Genomic DNA, 27,839 nt, shown 5'->3' with positions numbered 1-27,839 from the left:
TGGATACTATTGACCTATGACAACATCCAAGAAATAACTAATTGATTTAATCGAATTTAAACCATGGTTATAGAACAGGTCAATTGAAAAATCCTCGGCCTAACACATAGACGACGCCATTAGAATTAAATCCCTATGTTCATTAGTTAGCCCCAATCCTCAAAAGATGCGTGTATAAATTTGACCGCTGTCGGATCATTAGTTTGTGAATTATAGCATTTTGAGTGAAGCAACTTCTGCTATTGTGAAAAAATGGATAAAAAAAAATTTCGCCTGATGTTAAAATATTGTTTTTTGAAGGGAAACAATACAGTTGAAGCAAAAACTTGTCTTGATGCCGAATTTCCGAACACTGCCCCAGGAAAATCAACCATCAAGGATTGGTATGCTAAGTTTAGATGTGGTGAAATGAGCAGTGGACGCCCAAAATAGGTTGTTACCGACGAAAACATTAAAAACATTCACAAAATGATTTTGAATGACTGTAAATTAAAATTGAATAAAATAGCAGACACTCTAAAGATATCTAAGAGTTGATGATTTGGAGCAGTGTTTGAAGATGATCAAGCGTAATAAACCTGAGTTTTTGCGTCGATATGCGACAATGGATGAAACATGGCTCCATCATTTCATTCCGAAGTCCAATCGACATCCAAGTGGACTGCACACGATGAACCCGCTACAAAGCGTGGGAAAACGCAACAGTCGGCTGGCAAGATTATGGAGTCTGTATTTCGAGATGATGATATAATTTTCATTGACTACCTTAAAAGAGGAAGGACCATCAATAGCGACTATTATATAGCGTTATTGGACCGTTTGAAGGACGAAATCGCCGAAAAACGGCCGCATTTGAAGAAAAAGAAAGTTCTATTTCACCAAAATAATGCACCGTGTCACATGTCAGTGAAAATGATGGCAAAAATCCATGAATTCGGCTTCGAATTACTTCCTCATCCGCCGTATTACCCCAGCGACTATTTACTGTTCTCAGATCTCAAAAGAATGCCGGCTGGGAAGAAATTTACATCGAATGAAGAGGTAATAATGTTTTATTTGTTTTTCTATTTTCATTTCATATTTAATTATCTATTAGTAATCTAATCAAAGAAAGCAATAACATAACAGAAACAATATATTAGATTATTAACCTTTAAAATGCTTCGATCTTTTGAAATATGGTTGCATGTGTGGATGCTGAGAATCTTTTGGAGAGGTAAGATAACTCTAATATATCCAAGATCTAAATGCTATTATATAATGAAATTTTGTATAAACTTGTACTATTTTATTGATTATATTAGTGAATGTTTCTTTATTTATAATCCGTACAAAGAAAAATAAAGTAAACTGGAATATAAGGTGAAATAAAAACATGTCAAAAAAACTTTAGGCTTCAAAGTAAAATTATGAAATCCTTTTTATATATTTTTTAGAAGACTATAAGACTTTTAAGAAAATAACATAGACTAACTAGACTAGACTAGACTAGATAAACTATTTAAAAAAATTGTTAAAAGATATAGTCAAAATAATACCACAAATTGCGAATAACAATAAAAGAGAGTAAAGGTTTAGAGAGCTATTAATAAATTAATGCTAATATAAATAACTAACATACACTTTATGACAATATGTCAATTTTTAATCCTCTTCATTAGGGATATATAACGTGTAATTTAAATCTTATATTGTAATGGAATAACAATAAAAATTTATTAAACTCATAATGGAATAAACATTACGAGTTAATGATAATTGCAGATCTTATAATTGCGTCAAAACATTTTCTAATTGTTAACAGCTGAAATTACGACAATTAAAACCATTGCTTCTATTTGGCTTATAATACCTATCTATATAAGTTTTGTTATTATATTTCACAAAAGAGCATGTGATAAGTAACATGAAATTGTTTGGTTTGAAAGAACAGTATTAGCAGTTACTTTTTGTTCTACTGAACTTTAATTAAAACATAAGAAATACAAATGCGAGACAAATACTACTAAACTACTTTAGACTGCGTTCATCTGATTTGGTTTGTTGATGTTTGAGAGAAAATTAAAGTTACGTTGCGTTAAGCATTTGTCAAATTCAAAAAACTTTATTTAGGTAGCGTTGGATTAGTAGTTGGTCTGATGATTTAGTGCAACTCCATATTTGCACCCCAGAAGCTCAAACAGGCTTTATAATGGACTAATAAACCAATCTCTTTAACTGTAGATCATGTTGAGAGCGTCTTGCGATCGAGACGAGATATATCCCTAATTCTATTTGAGTAAGTACCCTCAAGTACTATAATTTTTTCTTTATTTCACAGCAAAGCAACGTCGTCATGGATATCTACTGACTACATAAATACAAGAGAAGATTTTGTAGTGGTTGGGTAACCGATTTATATCCGAAGGAGGTTAAAATGCTAAATATCGTATTGGCTTAAGATTATTAACCCCTAAAGCAAATAATCTACAACATATGTCTGGAGAGCCAAATAAAAAATAATTTCCCGACATTATAGATTTTTACGTCTCGAAAGATTATTAACACCTAAATGTGTAAAGCTAAATCATGTTTTGATTTTTCATCTGAACACTCACCAGTGGTCATAACAATCAGTTCAAAAGTTATTAATACAAATAAACCATTTTCTTATTCAAGAAAGTCGGTATTGAAACAAATCGGCCATTATGTAGAAAAAAAATTAGTTGGATGAGAATTACATAAAACAAAGATGGATACAAAAACAGTACTAATAAATACAAATAACATCACGTTTGACAAAAATCAAAACACGTCAGAACCAAAATAAAACAACTATACTGGTTAGTCGGAAGATACTCTCAACTTGATCTAAAATCAAAGAGGTTGATCTATAATACAATTATAAAAAAATTTGGACCTATGAGGTGCAAATATGGGGTTGCACTAAACATTCAAATCAACTAGTCATCCAACGCTGTCAAAACAAGGTTCTTCGATTGATTACCAATGCCTATCGCTACGTAACCAACGAATAACTGCACGATGACCTGAAAATTAAATGAATTTGCAAAGTTATCCAAGATTTAGCCTTGAAACACGAAAGAAGATTACTAAATCATACTAACGTGGAAGCAATACATGTGCTGGACAGCGCGCAGGATGTCAGGAGATTGAAGCGCACAAAACTATTCGAACTTAAATAAATGTGTATACCTTTAGTGTAAACTATAGCTATAAGTTATTATAATTTTATTATTGAGGAATACATATTGATGTATTTTCTCGCACTCGTCTTGATTGTGAATTAATCCAAGTACATAGAAAAAGTAGTAATAAATTAATTGTAAATTAAGATTGTACTAAGCGTATCTAATAAAGATGTTAAAAAAATACAAATGTGCAAGATGTAAAATGATATGCAACTTCAAATAGTGAAATATAACTGAAAGAAAATAATTAAGAAGAAAAAAGGAAACCACAAAATATCTGACAAGAAACAAAAACTGAAGAAAAAAAGAGGAAATTTAACAAGGCAACAAAAAAACTGAAAATATTAAACCAAGAAATGGCCAAGTTTGGGTCTCTGTAATAAGAACATATGTTAGTAAGGATCTACTCACAGCAATCTTTTTCAGGCAGCTTAACAAATCAATTTTTTTTTAAATCGAGAGTTACAGTACTAGGTCAAAATTAGGAAAAAAATTCATATAAAATTTGATTGATATTTTTTCTCACCATTTATAAAACAACTTATTTAATTTATTAGAACTTTATTATGTATAAGTTTTAACATGTTAATCAAACAAAATATATAATTGTTTGACAAAATTACTGGATTAATATCTAATAATACCAAAACATCAAAAAATAAAGTAAAGTAGCCGAAATTAGCAAAAAAATGATGCAATATCTGAATTGAGTTGACAAACCGAACATCACTTATCATTAGCCAACTTCCATATCATTAATAGCAGTCAATTAATTATTATTTTAAAGTGCGTGAAATAAACAATGTATTTATTTTATCATCTGGAAGTAAATTAAATAAAATATTAAAATATTAAAAAATGGCAAACCATAGCGATTCAACCAAATCACCTGCACACTTTGATATAAGATTAGAACAAACAGCAATAACGCAAATTCCACCATCAGAATGGACTACAGTCATTAATAAAAAACGATTGAGAAGTCCAGAAGAAGAAATCGCGAGGAAACAAACAAGAATCAGTGACTATTGGTTGCAGAAACCGATAGAGACAAAAAACAGTTTTAGCAACCTGTCGGAAGAAATTGAAGAGAACATACAACCAAGCCCTGAAAAAGTTGTTCCCAAACCACCACCAATAACAGTCTATAAGGTAGGAATAATAAAAAACATCCATGACTTATTGAAAACCATTACTACGAACTACACAATTAAAACAGTGAGCTATGAAACAATTAAAATCCAATTGTTCGAAGCGGATCACTTTAAAGTTCTTATAAAAGAATTAGATGAAAGAAACACCCAATACCATACATTCAGGCCAAAATCCGAGAGAACATTTAAATTCGTATTAAAAGGATTACATCACGGGACGGACTTTAACACCATCAAGGTAGCACTAGCTGAAAAAGGCCACGAGGTCGTAAATATTCACAATATACGACATCACACGACAAAAAAACCTCTGCCTATGTTTTATATAGACATAAAACCTAATGGAAATAATAAGGCGGTGTATGAAATCACCAAATTGGAAAATAATATTATTAAATGCGAACCACCACATATAAAAAGAATTATACCACAATGCACAAGATGTCAAGCGCACGGGCACACAAAGACTTACTGTCGCAAATCATATAGATGCGTAAAATGTGCAGGAGAACATAAGACAGGAGATTGTACTCGTAAAGTTCGCGATGAAAAAGTGAAATGTGTTAACTGTAACGGAAATCATCCAGCGAACTACAAGGGTTGCGCAGTTCACAAGCAACTACAGCAGAAACTCTATCCTGCCTTAAGGGAAAAAAGGCATCAACAAAAACAATCCACTACTACCAATCTACCACTACCCACCAGAACAAGTCAACCAGACATAACTTATGCCCAAATAGTTGAAAATGGTTCAGCACAAAAACGAGAGACAATATCTCAACCTACTGAAACTAGCAACATCTCAAAATTAGAAAATATGATGGCCAAACTAATGGATCAAATGAGTACGATGCTTGGTCTACTCACAACCGTCGTAAGCAAACTTGCCTAATGCCTGAAATCAATAGCTACAAAATCGCCGTCTGGAATGCCAATGGGCTCCAACAACACGCCAGGGAACTAAAAATGTTCGTAAATGAACAAAATATTGACATTATGATGGTTTCCGAAACACACTTTACGGACAAGAATTATCTGAAAGTTCCTAAATATAAGATTTATCATACAAATCACCCTGATGATAAAGCACATGGAGGTACAGCCATAATAATTCGAGATGATATAAAGCATTTCGAAAAAGAAAAATTCCGCAAAGACTACCTGCAAGCCACCAGTATAACCATAGAGGAAGCCCATGGACCATTAACAATTTCTGCGATTTATTGCCCACCCAAACATAACAACAAGGCAGAACAGTTTCAAGAATTCTTCAGTACGCTAGGTAATAGATTTATAGCAGGAGGAGATTATAATGCAAAACATTTAATGTGGGGTTCAAGAATAATAACCTCAAAAGGTAGAGAACTGCTCAAAGCCATAAGGAAAGATAACTTACAACATATCTCTACTGGTGAACCAACATATTGGCCTTCAGACAGAAATAAAAAACCAGATACAATAGATTTCTGTATTACAAAAAATATTGATCCAAAAAAGTGTCAGGCAGAATCATGTTTCGACCTGTCTTCTGATCATTCACCAATAATAGTAACAATTTCTTCAAAAATTACCATCAAAGATAAACCCCCTTATCTGTGCAATAATAGAACTAACTGGCCCTCATTTAGAGAAAACTTAGACCAAAATATCTCTCTAAACTTACCGTTACAAACTGAAATGGATATAGAAATAGCAGCAATAAATCTTACAAAAAATATACAGGAGGCAGCATATTCCGCGACTCCCAACAGTGAAACATTTCCAAGAAAAAATACACATATATCATGTACAATACAGAAAAAGATAGCAGAAAAAAGAAAGTTACGACGAAATTGGCAACAGCAAAGGACTGAAGAGAATAAAAGAAAATTTAATAGGGCCATAAAAGAACTGAGAGATCTAATTCAAATTGAACAAAACCAAGGCATTCAAGAATACCTAGAAAACTTGACATCAACTGAGGCTACAGACTATTCGTTGTGGAAAGCAACAAAAAAGCTTAGGAGATCCCAGCAGCATAACCCACCTATTAAAACAAGCGAAAATAATTGGGCGAGAAGCAATAAAGAGAAGGCCGACATTTTCTCAAAACACTTAAAAAATGTTTTTAAACCTTTCCAGTCTCAGCTACATAAAGATGACGAAAATAAAATTACTAGTTTTCTAGATTCGCCATTTCAAATGGATTTACCGCACGAGAAATTAACGGTCAAAAAAGTTAAACATACAATAATGAGAGAGATTAACATTAAAAAAGCTCCTGGTTATGACTTAATTACTGGCAAAATTTTAAAAGAACTATCAGAAAAGGCTATAAAACTATTAACATATATATTTAATGCTATGCTACGAATTAATTATTTCCCTAGTATCTGGAAAGTAGCTAAAATATTAATGATACTTAAACCAGGAAAAATACCAGAAGATGTGACCTCCTACCGACCTATAAGTTTATTACCAATAATCTCGAAAGTTTTCGAGAAATTATACATAAAAAAACTAAACTATATAATAGAAAAAAGAAAAATTATTCCACAACATCAGTTTGGCTTTCGCAATAAGCATGGGACTATAGAACAAGTGCATAGACTTGTAAACCAAATAAACGCTGACCTAAATGCCAAAAGATATTGTTCGGCTGCTTTCCTAGACATATCTCAGGCTTTTGACAAAGTATGGCATACGGGCTTGCAGGTTAAACTAAAGAAACTTCTCCCTCATCCGGACTATCAGCTATTAAAATCGTATGTCACTGACAGACATTTTATTGTAAATCAAGGCGATGAACATACCGAATTAAATCCCATATATTCAGGAGTTCCGCAAGGTAGTGTACTGGGTCCAGTACTGTATCTTCTGTATACGGCTGATCTGCCCACCACAAAAATAACTACTGTGGCAACATATGCAGATGATACAGCAATCTTAGCATCCCATGAAGATCCAGTCACAGCATCAATAAACCTACAAACCCACCTGGATCAAATACAATTATGGTTGAAGACATGGCGCATTAAAGCCAATGAATCAAAATCCACGCATATAACGTTTACCCTGCGTAGAAGAACATGTCCACCAGTAAATATCAATCATCGTCAACTCCCCCAAGCAGAGCATGTTAAATATCTTGGTATGCATTTAGACCGACGCCTAACCTGGAAGAAGCACATACTCTCTAAACGGAAACAACTAGGACTAAAATTATATCAAATGTATTGGCTCATTGGGCGCAAATCCAAGTTATCATTAGATAACAAGGTATTGCTGTATGAGTCTATACTCAAGCCCATTTGGACATATGGAATTCAACTATGGGGTACCGCTAGCAAATCTAATATATCCATCTTTCAACGGTTCCAAAATAAGGTGTTGCGTGCCATTGTTGATGCTCCGTACTATGTTTCAAATGAAGTGATACAACGCGATATTCCTCTAGAACCTATAACGAGTGTAATCCAACGTGTTTGTGTGAAGTACTTCGAAAGAGTGTCAGTGCATCCCAATGTACTCGCTAATCAGCTAAATATGCGACGTGATAGTGAAGTGCGTAGACTAAAACGTTTAACACCACCTGATCTGATTACTGGACATATGTAGAGTTTAGAATAAGCATTAGAATAAGTCTAATTAAATAAGATAATATTTTATACAGAAGATTGCTTATTGAAGTGATTTTCTACATGCCATGTATATATAATATAAACAGAAGAAATACTTATTGCCAATAGGGCAGATTGTGGACTCACGAAGAGTAATAAAAAAAAAAAAAAAAAATTTTAAAGTAATAAAGTAATAAAGAGTTTTCAAATCAACTTTGAACAATAAAGTAAGTTCTTTCACAACGCTTTCGATATTTTTATTTCAACATTTCAAATAATCAATTGTATATCAATTATTTGTCAAAATTACTTGATTAATACTTCAGAGTATAAAAAATTATAAATTATTGGATTGGATACATGTACATTACCGCAAAAACCTGATATAATATCTCTGACGAGTTCTGTGCCTTTGTAAATACGCCAAAAATGAAGTAACAGTTACACATCTGCATGTTAATAGGAAACTGTTTACAGATATCTTAAATTTGACAAATCAAGATACTAAAAAATCAATACCTACAGTACTAGGCTAAAATTAATAAAACAAATCAAAGCAAATTTGCTTGAATATACTAACAAATGCAGTAACAAAATAACAGTAAAAGTATTCTAACTACTTAGAAAAAAATTACACTATAATTTTATGTATAGGTTTTAATATCTTAATAAAATATAATAATACATTAGACATATTCTAAAATATGTTATAACAATTCTCAAAATATGGCCGACTTAGTTGACACAGTGGTAAAGGCGACGGGACGGTCCACCTACAGTTTCTATAGTCGCGAGTTCGAATCCTGCTGGGGCATGGTCGTAAATTTATATTTGTGATTGTTAGGCAAGAGTGCAAAATCCGACAGGGAAAATGATCCCAGACACGTCAGTAACCAGCTGGTAAGACCGGATGTCACTCGACAGTCGGTAGGCCTAATACCGAGGATCGTGGTTCGGAACCCACGTTGAACAGTAGGTCTAGTCCAGATCAATCCTCGTTGATAAAAAGAAGACTTTAAAATATAAAAAAAAATACTCAAAATATTAAAATATTAAAATTTTGGGTATCTTCACTGTTATTAAGAACAGTTAATTAATTAATTATTATTATTTAGATATAATCTTAGTGTAACTTAAAAAAAGACAAAATTATGGCCTAGTAAGATAAAAATTAGAATCCACTTTAAATATTCCACACCATTTATAATACAATTTTTTCGATTCAGTTTATTACCTATATATAGCTATATTTTGATATATACCTATATTTTATATTTTGATACTTTCATTTTAATATTTCAAGTCTAATACGAATTATATTATATCTAATAACAATAAGCAAAATATAAAATATTATTTTTTGATTAAGGTAAGATACCAAATTCTAAAACCTGCAAAAATGATGTAATATCCCAGGTGAGTTGACTAACCGAAAACTCTTATCTTTAGCAAACTTACATATTATTAGCCACATCTATGCAATATTTAAAACATTTTAAGTATATGTTTGAACTATAGTATGAGTAGTGAATATTATTAAACTATAGTGTTAAAATATATTTACTACTGTTTTTTTAAATATTTTAGAATCTCATTTTTACCAGCTAGAGTTCTGAACTTCTGTTCTGAGAATCTGAACTAAGCCTACTGTTCGTGGACCCCGAACCCCGGCCCTCCGCATTATTTCTACCGACTTGGAGATCATCCCAGAAGGTCTCACCCAGCCTGGTTACTGGCGTGACTGGGATCATTTTCCTTATCGTATGTTTCCTTATCGGTCCAGCAGGATTCGAACCAGCGACTGTCGCAAGAGTAGTAGGATCGTCCTGCCGCCTTTACCACAGCACAAACCAAGTCGGCCATATTTAAATAAAAAATAGTAATAAATATTACTATTTCCGGACTTTTGACTTCCAAAAGTAATGAACAGTCAATGCAAACAAACAATGCATACAACAAACATGAACACAAGAAATCAAAAACAAAATCTAAACAATAACTAAAGCAAAGAATTACAAGTCAAAATGTAAAAATAGCGGCATCTACATACTTCCTTGTCAACAAGATAATGTTAGCTAAAATATTAGTTAATAAATCAAAAATTTAAAGCAGTTCAAACATCTGTAACAATCACTAGGTTAAAAAAAACATTTAGAAGTTACTTTGAATGAAACAATTATTAATTAATATAATGATACATCTGGATTTTCATGAGATTTAGATATTAACAACCAATCAAAACACAATATTTTCAATTCAATAAAAGTTTATCATTTATAGCTATTTTTATTTTAATATTTAAAATAATTGCTGGTTAATATTAAGTATTTGACAAACAACATAAAATGGTAGTTAAATACAGTAGAAAATGCTTAAAAATATGTAATAACAATAGTCAAATATATTTTTTTTTGGGTAAGATAAAGTTGCGAATACTAACACTAGAAAAATGATGTAATATCCCAAGTAAGTTAACTTACCGAAAACTATTATCTTTAATAAACTTTCGTATTATTAACAACTGTTAATTCAGTATTGTTTTAAAATATTTTTAGTGTATTTTGATTGTATTAACCTTCAAAACTAAACTAACAAATCTAAAAAAAATTCAAATAATACACTACATTTGTATTAATACATCTAATTATTGATACCGAATAATAATGAATAACATGTAATCAATAATGTTTTTACACAATTTTTAAAAAGAATAATTTAATTTTCACGCAAATAATAACGAAAAGTCAGGGCTTACTAACGCAGACATTATTGGCTAAGGTAAGGTAGCGAATACTAAAACTAGCAAAAATGATGCAACATCCGAACTGAGTTGGCCAGCGAAATCCCTTATCTTTTAACGAACTTCCGCATCATTAACCGTTAATTATTATATTAAAATTATTTTATTTTATTTTGATTGTATTATCTAGTTGAAAAAAAAATTTCAAAACATATAAATATTTTCAGTAATACATCAAATCGTTGATGTGAATAATGAATATACAAACAATATGTTTTAAATAATTTTTAAATAAATCACGAATTTTCACGCAAGGGATAATAAAAAGTTGAAATCTGATAAATAATATGAACATAATATAAGGTTGGAAACTAATTATACAATTATTATTAATAAGCAATATAGAAATAAACAAAATGATGCAATATTTCAGTTGATTGATATTAAAGTTTCTACTTCCATCTAAAAATTATATTCTTGCGGTTTTTATTTATTGTCATTCTCAATTCATTCGATAATAATGTTGGCTTATATTTCAAAGTTTAAAAAAATATATGATGATTTTTTTAACTTTGAAAGCCATCCCCCACACCTAAAGGAATCAGAAGCGTTGATGAATATATTATTAGTAGAAAGTCATAACACCTTTTATGAGTATTTAAAAAAAGTGGCCAAAATAAAATGAAATAATGACACTGGGTATCGTAATATCATTTACATGTATAATAACATATTAACATATGCGATAACAGTAGGAATTCACCCTTGTATTTGGTGATGAGCTAACATGGAACAATACCCATTAAAAGTTCAGTCATATATCTGTTTTATTTCTAGTTCTTTTTCTATAAGTTTGTGAGTTGGCACATTTGCGAAACTGATGCAACATATAAGGTGGGTAACGATAACCACCTACTTTCACTTTGCATCAATTATCTACTTTATTTTTTTGCATTTTAACTATTGGAAATATTTAAAATTGTATAGTAACAATTAAAAAACATACATTATAAATATGTAACATATATAAGATCAAAAATTATAAAAATTAAAATTATGTAAGTAAAATTATCAAAAGCAGATATTTAAGAAAAAATTACAATATTAAAGAATAAAATATCTGTTGAAAGAAAAGTGGCCGACAATATTTGACGAGTATTAAAAAAGGATTGCAATGCCCAAAGCAGAACCCAAGTTGGTTGACATTAAATATTCATGTTAACATCGATATTACTCGAATATTATGTCACACACAAGGAAAATTCGAATTAACTGAATATATGAGAAGATTGATTAGTGATGATCGAAGTACAAAATGTTTTGAAGAATTAAATTTATATTTAAAACAACATTTTAGTTTAACTAATAATACCGTATATATATATGTATATATATGGATATACTCAAAATTTCTCTTGATAATATCCACCATGGAAGTTGTTAAATTAAATTAAATATATTCTTGATATAAACGTACCAAGTTCCGCATAACATAGTGCCCCGAGCATTGACAATATCCCTGACATAATCCAAACGACTATGGCCATTCCCACGGAACCTGAATACCGAAGAACTCCTTTGGGTGACACGAAAATACCCGATCCCACAATCACCCCAACGATAATCGCCACACCATCCACCAAAGTCAGTTGTTTCTTCATCTTGAACTCATCACCGGAGTGTTCCTCCTCCATGGCGTTTTTCTTCGTCATCCTGTTTGTTTTTCTTTTTTTTACGATCAGAACTTAACAGAAGTTAGTTATTGTTCGCGCACATTGCCTTGTTTACAACCACGTGGTCTCTGATACGATAACCTTGTATTCGGTTGTCGCGTACGGTACGACGCTTTCTACCAGATGCGAACGTACAACTGAACTATTCGAGTTCCGTTAGGGCTTTTCGGCGAAATGATAGACCCCCTCTCTCGGTGAGCTTGATGTGTCGGATACCGGGTATTCCAGGTCAAGTGGCAATTTTGCGAGGGTCCTTCCGACACCCTTTAATCGTTCGAAACGTTAATCTAATTTGTACGATTGTTATAATTATAATCATCTTGATTCATACAAAAATAATTCGTTTATTATTGGGCCATGTGTTTCTTTTTTCAATATGCTGATGAAAGTTTAGATTACATCATTAGATATGTTCACTTGTAGTACTTGAAATACGTAATTACAGCACAAATACATATTTGGTATTTGTAATTTAATTACTTTACAACATTTTGGTCATCAGACAGAAATAAAAAATCCCGATGCTATAGACTTCTATATCACAATAAACATCGATACAAAAAAGTGTCAGACAGAATCATGTTTGGATCTGTTTTCTGATCATTCATCAATAATAGTTATAGTTTCTTCAAAAATTATCTTCCAAGATAAACCTCCTTTGTGCAGTAATAGAACTAACCGACCGCCATTTTGAAAAAAAATAGACAGAATAATCTCTTTATACATATCATTACAAATAGAAATTGTATATCAATAGTGAATGAAACAGCAGAAATGAATATTACAAAAAAAAATATACAGGAAGCAGCATATTTTGCAACTCCTAAAGGCAATCATTTCCAAAAAAAATATACACACATCATGTACAAATCGGGATGAAATTGGTAACAAAAAAGAAATGGCAACAGCTAAGAACTGAAGAAAATTAAAAAAATTAATAAAGCAATAAAAGACCTGAAAGAGTTGATTCAAAATGAACAAAACCAGGGCATTCAGGAATATTTAAAAAAGCTGACGCCAACTGGCACGAAAACTCAAGAGGCGTCAGCAGCAAATCTCGTATTTAAATAAATGAAAATAATTGAGCTAGAAAAGGCCGACATCTTCCTAAGGTAACTTAGAAATGTCTTTAAACTTTTCCCGTCTGAGCGATCTAAATATGACGAAAATAAAATTACTAGCTCCTGAATATGACCTAATAACTGAAACATATTACAGGAGCTATCAGAGAAGGGGGTAAAATTATTAACATTCATATTCAAAGCTATACTACCAATTAATTATTTTCCTAGCATCTGGAAACTAGTTGAAATAATAATGATTCTCAAATCAGGAAAATATATAATATAATATATCCATCATACAAGGGTTCCAAAATAAAGTGCTGTATGCCAATGTCGATGCTCCGCACTATGTTGCAAATGAAGCGATACAACGCGATATTCCTTTAGAAGCAATAACGAGTGTAATTCACCGTGTTTGTGAGATGTACTTTGAAAGAGTGTCAATGCATCCCAATGTACTAGTTAATCAACTAAATACGATAAATGAAGTGCGTAGCCTAAAACGTCAAAGACCATCCGATCTGATTGTTGGACATATATAGACTTTAAAATGTAACGCAAAAAATACTTATTAAGAATAATAAAAAAATTGTATAATTTTCATAAATAATTTCTCGACGGTAGTAGATAAGATAGACCTTGATGGTTTTTAAAATTCCTTTAATCTCCCTTTGTCAGTAAAGGATCAATTATTGCCTCTTTTAAGCTGATGATCCACTCTCCGATCACTAACTTAAACTGAGAGTGAAACAATATTTTCCATATGTTTTGATCATTTCTGTCGTCATTTGGTCGACTCCAGCTGTCTTACCACAATTTAATGATTTTATTGATTTTCAAAATTCCCCTAGTGATAGACCATGACTGTAAAGCTACTTGAATAATTTCCTCCGTCGATGGAAATACCCATTGTGTGACTTTACGAAGGTTCAATTCTTTTGAATGTTGGTAGATCTTCTCCTACCGCGTTAACATTCGATATTCATGTTTTTATGCAATAATTTAACTATTCCAATAGTTTTTTCTTTCTTTTTCTTACTTTAGCTTTTACCATATTACCTATGTTTAATCTAATTAGTTTAATCTAGTTTAATATTTTTCGATTAGTTTTCTTTCTTCAATCATATTTAGACATTTCTGAGATACACAGGGCTGTGTTTATATCAAGCCGATGTGTTCATTTTAGTGGCACACTCAATAATTGTTTCATTCAATTTGCTTTTCTATTGCATCAATATCTCTATCGTTTAGGTGCTCTAGTGCCTGGAACGGATACTACATACCTGTTTCGGACTCCATTCGCTTCATTCGGTATTATTTATATGCTATTTCTTACAACTTGTTTGTTGGAGTTATAGTTATACTACTGCGTAGAGGAGATAGTGGTTAAATCCACAATCAGGTGCTGGTTTTAGATTTTATGACGTAATCTTCATGTTTTTGAATATGTTAGATCCGACTTCCCGTCATAGGAGGACACGTTACTTGACAATTTGAGTAAATAAAAAAAATTGAATCTACTTCAAAAAATAAATATGGAACTAACTAAAATTAATAAAATAATCAGACTTAGATTTTGAACACAAAAAAACATTTTAAATTAAAATGTGTACATATTAATCATTGTAATAACTAAATAAAAATAAACAAAAACCTTATTTAATTTATCTATCACACACATTTTATATTCTACCAAGTCGCTGGTTTGATTGCTAAACGTTTGGGAGCTAAACGCTTTAACCATTACACCATAGAAGCTATTGTCTAAAATATTTCTACAAGATCTTATATGCGTCAACAATCTGACTAATGGGCATGTAGAAGACCATTTTAGTATTTAATTATCTGTATAAAATATATTGTTCGAAATATTGCTCTAAAGTCTATATATGTTCATTAGACAGACCGGATAGTAATAAACGTTTCAATATTTTAATTTACAGTTACCATTCATATTTTGCTCATTGGAAAGTGGATTGGGATACACTGATGTTCCTCGAAGTACTTAATACTAATGCTAACTAGAAAATTACTACATTCTATTTAGGAATGAAAGAATGACCTCTGTCTCTGAATGATTACTATATTAGATTTGCTAGAAATTGCCCATGATTAGATTCCGTAGGTCTAAATGGTCCTTAGTATTGACTTACTCAGCATGTTACTTATCTTAGTTATCTTGTTATATAAGGACAACCTTTAAATAGTTTATAATATATATATATATATATATATATATATATATATGTATATATATATATATATATATATATATATATATATACAAAAAAAACATTTTAAATTAAAATGTGTTCATAATAATCGTTGTAATAACTAAATAAAAATAAACAAACACCTTATTAAAATTATTTACCACACGTATTTTATATTCTACCACATACACACAATTTAGCTTAATACCTACCTAAACCTACTCGGTAAATGCGAAATTTAAAAATGCGAAATTAATGTGTGGGAAATGGGCACCGAACCCAAACAGTTATTTTAATTTAGGTTTGTTTTGTTGATAATTAAATTTTTTGTATGTCACAAAATTATATTAATATTTTTGTATGTTTTGGGCTCGGTGGCAATCAAACCCGCGACTTCCGTTTGGAAGCTAAACGCTTTAACCATTACACCATAGAAGCTATTGTCTAAAATATTTCTACGATATCTTATATATATATATATATATATATATATATATATATATATATATATATACAAATATTCTATATATATATATATATATATATATATATATATATATATATATATATATATATATATAAATATATACAAAAAAAAACATTTTAAATTAAAATGTGTTCATAATAATCGTTGTAATAACTAAATAAAAATAAACAAACACCTTATTAAAATTATTTACCACACGTATTTTATATTCTACTACATACACACAATTTAGCTTAATACCTACCTAAACCTATTCGGTAAATGCGAAATTAATGTGTGGGAAATGGGCACCGAACCCAAACAGTTATTTTAATTTAGGTTTGTTTTGTTGATAATTAAATTTTTTGTATATGTCACAAAATTATATTAATATTTTTGTATTTTTTGGGCTCGGTGGCAATCAAACCCGCGACTTCCGTTTGGAAGCTAAACGCTTTAACCATTACACCATAGAAGCTATGGTCTAAAATATTTCTACGAGATCTTATATATATATATATATATATATATATATATATATATATATATTTATATATATACAAAAAAAACATTTTAAATTAAAATGTGTTCATAACAATCGTTGTAATAACTAAATAAAAATAAACAAACACCTTATTAAAATTATTTACCACACGTATTTTATATTCTACTACATGCACACAATTTAGCTTAATACCTACCTAAACCTATTCGGTAAATGCGAAATTTAAAAATGCGAAATTAATGTGTGGGAAATGGGCACCGAACCCAAACAGTTATTTTAATTTAGGTTTGTTTTGTTGATAATTAAATTTTTTGTATATGTCACAAAATTATATTAATATTTTTGTATTTTTTGGGCTCGGTGGCAATCAAACCCGCGACTTCCGTTTGGAAGCTAAACGCTTTAACTATTACATCATAGAAGCTATTGTCTAAAATATTTCTACGAGATCTTATATACGTCAACAATCTGACTAATGGGCATGTAAAAGACCACTTTAGTATTTGATTATCTGTATAAAATATATTGTTCGAAATATTGCTCTAAAGTCTATATATGTTCATTTGACAGACCGGATTGTAATAAACGTTTCAATATTTTAATTTACAGTTACTATTCATATTTAGCTCATTGGAGAGTGGATTGGGATACACTAATGTCCCTCGAAGTACTTAATACTAATGCTAACTAGAAAAGTACTACATTCTATTTAGGAATGAATGAAGGACCTCGGTCTCTGAATGATTCTATATTAGATTTGCTAGAAATTGCCCATAATTAGATTCCATAGGTCTAAATGGTCCTTAGTATTGACTTACTCAGCAATATCTTGTTATATAAGGACAACCTTTAAATCGTTTATAATATATATATTTCTTCCAAGATAGATAATAATATATAGCTGTTAAAAATCACTTATTATGCGGGACGGGACGGAATTAATAACACCACTTATGGCTCCGGAACAAATGAGAAACTTTATTTACATCTTTCTCTTTTCTACAATTTTGAACAGCCTCGATACGAACTACAGCTCCCTCTACTAATTATTCTTCTTCTTTTCTACACTGGCTCTTGTCTCGATATAAATCGTGTATTTAACAATGCATCCTCCATCCGAGGGAGCTGACAATTATTAATATTCAGTTTAGGGCATCTTCTTACATGCAAGGTTCATCTTGCTCTATAGGAAACGGCTTATCCGTAAATAAGCTTTTAGTAGCTGAAATTGTGGATGAAAGAGAAGCTTTTTTAGCTTAACCTTGGAGGAAATAGTGACTGAATAATTAAAAAAGAGCAAATGGCACAAACCCACTCTTGCCAAAAATTTATGACGTATTAATGTATTCAATGAATACTTCATAAAATAAATCAATGGAGTTGAACCACATGATCTAGGTGGCTTGTCCAACACTAGATCCCTCCATTGCAAAACCTAAACCACACAGAGACACGTTGTGGACACACTTATTTTTCAAACATTACTATTTTTTATCTGATCTAGGCTTTATCTAATCCCAGATTTAAATAAAGAAATTTTAACAATTAACGAATATATAAATTAAAAATCAGGTTCATCGCTTAGATTAAATTGAATTGAACTGCTTGAAAATTTTCTGTATTTTTGAAACATTGTTGTTATATTATAAATATAGTTAAAATATTATTTTGAATAATATTGTTAAACAAACAAACAAACTCTCATATAGAGATATTTTGATTTACTCCAAATTCTCAAATAACTAACCGTTTTGTATTCTCGGCTACCAACACATAAATTATTATAATCTATTTTATCAAGCCTGTTAAGTAAATTATGTAATTAATTAATTATAAAATTAATTTATTAATCAAAAATTAATATTTGATTATCTCCATAATCGTTAGACTTCACTTAGATCATATTTAATTATTTTTAAGATAATTATACAACCCATTATTATTTTTAGATTAAATTATATGTTGAGGAAATTGTTATCGTAGTTACCTTTTTTTGCTCTATTGTATTTTAGTTCGGTAGTGTTGTGCTTGAATGTTAATTAATCTACATTTTATGTTATGTATATATAAACAACCTTGCGTTAGATTGGTTGCCTATATGGTCACACCATAAGAGCTAATAATCCTTCCTTTTATGAATATCTTGTTGTGTTACTAGCAATTATACCGGGTATCTAAAAAACTACATAAAAGTTTAATTTATCCCAACACGAAAGTATTGTATCGTAATAAACTTTTAATTCGTAATAATTTTTATTTAATCGGATTCATATGTTTATGTACCATTGTGTTAAACATAGAATAAAGAAATTTAGAAGTGAAAGTTATATAGAAAAATCGGGTCCCACGTTTAGGCTTTTCGGAATCCCCGTTACGCGGCGAAAAGTAAATGAAAAATGCAACAGCTATATGCAGGGGTGTGCAACTGCAATGGTAAGTAGTGGGGCAAAGTTTCGCTTAGTTCAATCATTGGCGGCGCTGACAACGTGAATTTGATTGGTTAGTTTAAAATAGTTATGTAGAAACCTGTAAGAAAAATACTTTGCTTTGATTGGTCTGCCATTTTGCCTGATTATTTTGTGACGTCACATTTATTGGCCAATAGTATTTAAATAAAAATCAAATTTAAATTTTAAAATTAATTTATTAAAATAAAATCCTATATAAATATACATAAGTGTAAATAATATAAATATATATAAACAAAAAGCAAAAAAAAACAATTATGAACTCTATTCTAGGCAATATTAAAATATCTATAATTCTTCTATAACGCCTTCCCATATATGTTTAGTGCCATCAATTTTATGGGAACTATTAGAGTTCTAACTTATCTTGATATATTGAAGGTAAACTTTAAATCCTTCCCTGTTGATATTGCATTAACTACATTAAACCAAATATACAATCACACCTCATAATAACTTAAAATTTGGTCTTGAAAATCATTATCGATTGGACAGTTGAAACACTAAAATTGTATGTGTTTTTTAAAGATATTTAGATTTTAGAGTATTTAATCTATGGAACTACTTAATATAGAATATAGACAAATATTGCATGTTGTCTTTTATTCAGAAGTTTTGTTAAATAGCCTGAAATAAGACTAAAATACAACATTAAACTCTTGTTTTCCTCAGAGCAAAATTCTCTGGAACTGAAAATATAGACTCAAATGGTGATTTAACAACTTCAAGTGGTACTAGATCTCCCGTTAAAAAAGAATATAAGTTATCTAACGTGTTCATCTTCTTCACAATTTTCTCCGGGAGAATGTTGTGAAAAAATTAAAGTGATGATGTGCCCTTTTAAAAATTTCTCGAACATACTAGGGGAAGGATGCTATTGTTTCTACCTCCATGACCTCTAATAGATCCAACAAAATTCTTTAAGCAATCTTGGTTAAGATTTGTTGAATAAATGTAGTTATTTGTAAATTTAGACAAAATAGGTTTCTTTACGGTAATAAATCCCCTAAAAGTAGCAATTAAATTTTTAATTAATGGCACCATAACAAATATTTTCTTAACAAGGTAATCAAATTTAAATATATAATTCCTCTAATATAAAATGATTGAATATTGATTGTTCTAAAAAGTTAAAGTATTGCAAATATTTTAGGGATATTTTACAACTAAAAGTAGCATTTATTATCACTAATTATCCAGTTATATTAATTATTACCTTCTTGTAAGGCTTCTTTATGTAGAGACATCACACTGACAGCATACGAACAACTTGGTAGATTAATTGAATTTTAGTACTACTAACATCTTCATAAGGTTTTGATTTTCTGTAAACAAACAATATATAAACAGACATGAAGTAGATAGATAATTTTATATATACCTGATAAAACCAATGATGGATATGCATTTACCCTAATACATGTTCGTGAAGGAAGGATAATTCTAAATTTTTCACTAAAATATCCATAACAAACACCATGACGTTGATATATTTGCATTGTGGTTTAGCTAGGTAACTTACTACTATTTACTTGATCAACCCATTTTTGGAAAGGAACGAGATCATTCTTTGGAAAGCGATGTATAATTTCCGTAGTAGATTTTTACCCCGGTACACTACATCTTTTACTACACTGACGTATTGTCATCAATTTTTATATTATTACTTCATAATAAATAATGTAAAACAGAAAATATGCACAACGTAAAACGAAAATTTCGTGATCTAAACAAAAACCATAACCTACAAACAACAAACATAAAAATGGACGCCCATAGAAAATGCTGATTTCACACAATTTGATCGACCAATCACATTTCATGTTAGTGGCGGCACCAGGAATTTAAACTAGCCAATCACAATTTGCGATCGCAGCGCTACCGTTGATTGAACTAAACATAACATTTCCCCAAGGTCGCCTATACCGTGAAATTTCTATTTTTTCTATGGCTATATGTGTGTTTCTCTCTCGTTCGGCTTCAGTATTAATAATTCTAACCTTAATAGTTAACGGCCATTTTTAGGTAATATGTATAGAAGTTTTTCGGTATATGTTTTTATATACAGTTGACAATTACTTTAGATTATTCTGTGTATTTTAATTTATTAGTGTAATAAAAAGAAAACCTTAAGGGGATCTCTTATGATCTCCTATGTAGGTCCAGGAAAGTTTGTAATCATTTTAAAGATGAAGACTATAGACCAAAAAGGTGGAAAGTCATGGCTGAAACAAGATGTAATTCCTACTAGTAATTTAAATAATAAGTATTTTGTTAAATAATAATGATTTATTGCATTGAAATAATTAAGCAATATTTATTGAGATTCTTTACCTTTACTACAAGACAAGGAACATATGCCCCCAATGGCAATATTAAATCACATAAATTTTTTGAAGCTGATAGATATATATAAGAGATTCTTCGACCCCAACAAGACCCAGAAGTAAGTATATAATAAGAAACTTATGTTTATTATTAGAGAATGGAGGTTCTAACTTGAAATTTATATGTTCATTTACAGATAACTCAGCCTGTCCCATCAGTTTCGTTTCAGGTTGGATGAAAAACTAATGGCTTTATCCTTATTGAAATGCAGTGGCAGATGATATAAACTGTTATCAAATATGTTCTGCTTGCCTTCTAGAAGAACCTTAATGCAGATACTGAATAAGGTTTCTTTTTACTGCTGGAGTAGTAACCTCTAATTTTGATCGTTAGTTCAGAAACTTGACTGTATAGACCGAACTGCAGTTGTCATATTTGATAAAATAATTGTAATAATGTAAATAATGTAATTGTAATATCTCAATAAAATATATTTAAATATATTTATTTTTTTATTTCCCCAGTAAAATTAAAAGAATTTTTTTTAATTTCCCGCAAAAATTTTTTACTATACATTTTTAAATTTCCCGTTAAAATTTTTAAAATTCCCGCTAAACATTTTTAAATTTCCCGCCGTAACTAAATGTCATACGACGCATGCGTAAGCGCCCTCATACGGGGATTCCGAGCGAGACTTACAACCAATTTTAACATAGGAGATGCGCTTTTAAGTTTCTTTATTCTATAGTGTTAAATTTCGACTCAATTTTGTCATTTTGTCGTGTTTTTGAAATGTCAAACAAACGTAGCGTCATTTTGGAGCTCTTTTTCCAAGGAAAATGCCAATGTGAAATCGTTCGTTTGATCAATCTTACGCAGTCGACGCAGACAAAAGAGAAGAACCGGGTACCGCTCGAAAGATGGCTCCAAAATGTCGGGTCGATGCTCAGCTATGGGACTACATGCTCTTCACGGACGAGAAGCTGTTCACCGTTGAGCAAGCGCAGAACCACCAAAATGACAGAAGATGGTTCGAAGAAGAAGTTTAAGAATACATTAAAAACTATCATTGATATATTCCTTATACTTCCCATACTAATTACCAATGAATTACTATACAATAAAAGATACGATAGCATATTTGTCCTGATAAAGGCAAAGATATATTTGGTGGAAAAAGGTTTACCTAAAAACAATTACCATAATTAACAAATTAATTGATTACCTAAAAACTCAATAATGTTAAAACGCATCTTGATAAATATATAACTTTTAAGTATTTTATTTTATTTCTTCTTAGTGTATCAAGTACAATACCTTCCCAAATAGCTACCTTTTCAGCATTAATAGTACTCACTCTTTTCCTGTACTCTTTTCCTTAATATATAATTCTCTAACTACCCCTTTTCAGCATTAATAGTACTCACTCTTTTCCTATGCTTCTGCAATGTCTATAAATTGGGCGATTAAATGAAATTATTTAATATATAATTCTCTAACTACCTTGCAAAGTTGTAGGACATGATTCTGAGATTCATGTTGGCAACTTGTACCTGCCTCGATATTGAGCCTCATAGCATATTCAAAAAAATATATATATCATTTATATTATGGATCTGACAAGAATTTTGCCGAAGTTCACAGAACTCTGATAATCTTTTTGTCATCGGCTTCAGTTGTACACCAAGATCAGAGTGAAATTTTTACTGCTGAATATGTCTTATTAATTTATCCTATTTGCAATAACTGAAACTAAATTTACCTTTAACAAACCATATTTGTAATCCTATTTAAACGCTGAAAAATTAAATGTTATTAGCAGGCGTTCTTTTTCAATAAAAAGAACGCCTTCTTGCTATTTTATATCTACTCTATTATTCTTTTTTGTTCCAAAACAAAATAAGTGTTTATTTTAGAAAGTCTTATTAAATACATATTTTCCTAAAATAAACACCGCCTCTTATAATTTTGGTTTGCCGCGAAATCCGTTGCATCGACCAATATACAAATAACATAGTGTTGAAAGTAGTCGAAGCTCGAGACCACGATGATTTTCAATATATCCTGTCGGCTGAAGCTCCCGGTACGTCGGCCGTCGTCCAACACCGCAAATATCCGCAGTCCGGATCGCACTCCGATGGGCTACAGCATGTAGTCCATTTTAAAGGCCAGGGTCTATTTTATATGCCACAAAAGTTTTGAGGAGCTGAAGCAATCGCTGCGTCAAGAATGGACCAAAAGACCTGCGGCGCATTGCCAAAAATTTCAAGTCACGTATAAGCTTGTGTATAGCTACGCGAAGAGACCAATTCGAAACCGGCTTAGTATATTATTGCTAAAGGTCTATGTTAATATTATTAATTGTTGTTTTGCTAAATTTATCTGATTTGATAAAATTATCACTTAAAATGTTTCATACAGTTTTTGGGACACCCTGATATATATTCGATGTAGTTTTTGAACTTTCCTCAAGTGCAACATCAAACATATTTAGTTGCTGACACAAAAGATGAACATAACTTTTATGTTTATTAATAACACTATGAATAAAACTCACCAACAGATGTGGTAATATAATTTTTCAGGAATACATTATTTTTTTGATTTATAATCTAATGAATAATTTATTTATGATAATGTGTCTGTTAATAACTTTATGTCTAATGTACGATCTAATAGGTTCCATCTCAACTGAGGAGTTGAACAACTGATATTAGTTGAGAAATTATATTAGTTCAAAAATCAGTTTTTTTCATATTTTCAAAACGTAACCCTTTAAGAATACGCCCTTAACAGGATTTTTTAAAATATAAATTATTTTGGGAGATATAGATAAACATGTCCAAATTATTGTAATTAGGTAACATCAAGCTGACAGATGTTAGACTGTAATAGTGTCCAATAGAGATGCCGAAAAAATATCGATATTTAATAAGGTTTAGTGTACTTTGGTACTTAGTTTTAAATATTTATTAAAATTATCAATATATATTGCAAAAAAAAATCAATATTTTTTTCTCTTATATATCGATATTTTTTAAACTTATCACATTATTCATATATACCCCCAGTGTCCAAGTCTCGGATACATACAAAAAAGCATACTAATCTCAAGCACTTGAACTTCTACAATTGCTTTAACTGGATCCTGTTCAGGTTTATAGCCGCAGGAGACCCGCCATTTGTTTCTTGGAAATGACTCAATGATCTCGCTCTTTCTACGACACTGTATTGTTTAAACGTTTTTTTCGATTACTACTTCTAGTATTTGCACAATTTTCATATATGTTCTGAACAATAATATATTGAAAAATAATATTCCAGTAACCGATGTTACATGAGATTATTATTGAACATATTTTCTTTAAGCAGTTGTCAGACAATTTTTCCACATTATTTGAGATACTTTGTATTACGAAAGAATAGAAAATAATTTGTTAAAAATGTAATTCACTGCAATTATATGAAAAATTAGAAAAATATAACATTTAAATATTTTTTCAGATTTCATAACAAGATTCGTACAAGAAAAATATAAATATTTAAATTGTCGGCTTGGTTGGCGCAATAGTAAAGACGATAGGACGGTCCTTCTGCTGTTGAGATAGTCGCAGGTTTCGAATCCTGCTGAGGTATTGTCGTAAAATCTATGTCTATGATTGTTCTAGGCAAGAGTGTAAAATCCGATAAGGAAAATCATCCCGGTCACGTCAGTAACCAGGCCAAGTAAGTCTGGATGTCTTCTGGGATGATTTCTAAAGTTGATCACTCGCCAGTCGGTAGGCTTAATGCCGAGGGCCGTGGTTCGTAGCATACGTTAAGCTGTAGGTATAGTCACTAAAAAATCCAAGAGGCTGGCGTGACTAAAACCAATAGAATTGAACTATACAGCCGCAAAATCCGCCTGCTCTTCTTCAACTGACGTAAACGTAACCTGTATAATTTCCTGATAAAATGGAAAGAGACATTCTACGAAAGTGTTTACAATTTTTACCACCTGTTTTTCCCTGTGTGGAAACAGTTTTTGCAATAAAATATTTTTAACAAAAAAATTGCACCGACTTCAAAAAATAAATAAGGAACTCACTAAAAATTAAAAAATAATCAGACTAATCGGTTGGTAGTAGTTAAAATTATATTTTAAATATATAAATATATATATATATATATATATATATATATATATATATATATATAATAAATAGGTTGTATAAGCTACATATTTTATACAAAAACTTTTTTTGTGTTAAAAATATAAGTTTTTTAATTTTCAGTGAGTTCCTTATTTTTATTCCTTATTGTTAAAAATATTTTATGTTTCTCTTTTAAGTGTTAGATATCTACACAATAAATTATGCAGTTATTTATTAAGTATTACAATGGGTATGCCAAGTAAAGTTGCAGCCGGTATGTGGAAAAATAGAAACATAAAGTAAATAAAGAAACAATGATTTAAAATAAGGAACGCTTCAGGTCCTAGGGTCCGCTACCTAACCTAAATTATTTGACAAATTTTCTTACTAAACTAGAACAACAATTATACCTCATTATCTGATTATTTTAGATAAAAAATATGTGAAAACTTTGTATATGCTTTTGAAATTTGAGGGTTTTGTTCGATTTCCCCCCTTTACCCCATCAGATCTTGACTTGGTTCTAATGGGACCACCTTGGAAGTGCACTCTTTCGAATAAAAAATATAATAATAATTTTGAAAATCGGTCCACAATTGACGGAGAAATCGGCAAACATACATTAACAAAAAATATACAGTCGAACATAGCCTCCTCCCTTTTTGAAGTCGGTTAAAAGTTATTAAAAAAAGTATTAACAAGTTAAAAAAATTGAATATCCCACTGAATTCCGTATCAGCCTGTATTTTTTTTAATAACCTTATATATTTTAAATAAACGAAGGTATCTATAGTTGGTTTATCGAACTGTGACATAAGTATATGGCCTTGGCTACACTACACATTTTATGTTGTATTTAGAATAATGGTTTGTGTTTTGTGTCTGCTCACTCTGCCACTTTTATTTTCGACTTAGTACCTGGTAGCACGAGGCAACACTCATCATAATCACATACGAGATGATGAAAATCCCCAAAATATAACGAAATCAATCATTAGTGTCATAAAATTTTGTTTAATTTTTTTATATACACCCTCAAAAGGTTCCGGGCCTAAATACATTCAATATTTTTTCTTTGTAAAATATTTCGAACTGTAAAAAAATAAACAATGAAAATTATTGTCTACATTTTATAGGCATATCTTACCTGTTTATATCCGACATGGCTTTTAATATTATATAAACTAAAGGTGCTTGGTTGTATAACCTATTTAAGCGACTAAAGTGAGTGAGAAAAATAGATGGAAATATTCGAATGGATATTTTATTTACAAGAAAACATTTAATTATGAACATTTTAATGCATTTTCTGCTTTTTTCAGTTATATCATTTTGAAATTTGAACTTTCGCCAACAAAACAAAGCATGTGTCACTTTCATCGTTTCTATTTTAAGAGAACTGGTAGCTAATAATGATACAATCAGGCTTATTTTGTTTGTTTACGTAACCGCCAAGATTATAAGGAACTTATCTAATCTTCATTCAGGAGAAATTCAAGTCGCGGACATTTAAAAGGACGATGATCGATTCATTACAGCAGAGATTTGACACATTCATCCAGTTGTGAGTACACTGTTAAAATGTTTATACACTTTTAAAGACAAAATCAACAAATACAAAAACAAATTATTTTTTGTGTATTTTTTGTAATATAAAAACCACTAGAGGATTTTATGATTATATGAAATAATATATCCCTCCAAATTCTTTATTCGTCTGTAACTTTTAAATAACCTTGTATATTTTAAACAAATAAATATATCTACTAGAGAGGCGACTCTCCCGGCCTTAACCTACATACAGATAATATTATCAAGCATCCATTTTAGAGTACTTTATTTGTTTGGTTGGCGTAGTGGTCAAGGGACAGGACGGTCCTCATTGCCTCCTCATAGGGTCATGCGGGAAACCAGGCTGGGTAAGTCCTAATTGGTAAAACGGAGACTAAAATATAACAAAAAAATTATTTGCTTAAAAAGGAAAAAACGATCGTTTGTATTTTATCAAATATATAGGAGGCCTATATTTCGGAAATTACACGAGATCTATTGAAATGCTTGACAGATTCGTAATCAACGGGTCTTATATAACACTAGCGACCCGCCCCGGCTTCGCACGGGTGCAATGCTGATACTAAATTAAATACACTACAGAAAAAATATGAACGTTGTATATAAAAACATAGCGGCCCGCTCCGACTTTGCACGGGCATAAAATATATATGCCTATGTCACTCAATGAAAA

At 30.6% G+C, this 27,839-nt stretch overlaps 1 protein-coding gene and 1 long non-coding RNA gene across 3 annotated transcripts in view; both read right to left on the bottom strand.

Moving 5' to 3' along the window:
• Positions 1-12,561, bottom strand: part of mnd (L-type amino acid transporter minidiscs) — a 46,309-nt gene extending 33,748 nt beyond the window's left edge. For both annotated transcript variants that reach the window (XR_013007083.1, XM_076413409.1), the window contains exon 1: positions 12,162-12,561. Coding sequence is in view for 1 of the 2 variants with exons in the window: in XM_076413409.1 (XP_076269524.1) it covers positions 12,162-12,396 (235 nt within the window). In the remaining variant the exon portion in view is untranslated. The remainder of the gene's footprint in view (positions 1-12,161) is intronic.
• Positions 12,562-19,863: 7,302 nt separating this feature from the next.
• On the bottom strand, positions 19,864-21,031 carry LOC143202654 (uncharacterized). The gene is made up of 3 exons (XR_013007207.1): positions 20,656-21,031; positions 20,515-20,588; positions 19,864-20,458 (listed from the first exon to the last, which is right to left on the bottom strand). It is a non-coding gene; the product is annotated as an uncharacterized LOC143202654 (long non-coding RNA).
• Positions 21,032-27,839: the final 6,808 nt, after the last annotated feature.

Source organism: Rhynchophorus ferrugineus, unplaced genomic scaffold (assembly GCF_030347505.1).
Source record: "Rhynchophorus ferrugineus isolate W39M unplaced genomic scaffold, kcgeb_rfMv2 rfM9, whole genome shotgun sequence".
In the NCBI taxonomy this organism is placed as follows: domain Eukaryota; kingdom Metazoa; phylum Arthropoda; class Insecta; order Coleoptera; family Curculionidae; genus Rhynchophorus; species Rhynchophorus ferrugineus.
Note: the sequence above shows the minus strand (reverse complement) of the source record. Positions and strands in the feature narration are given on the sequence as shown.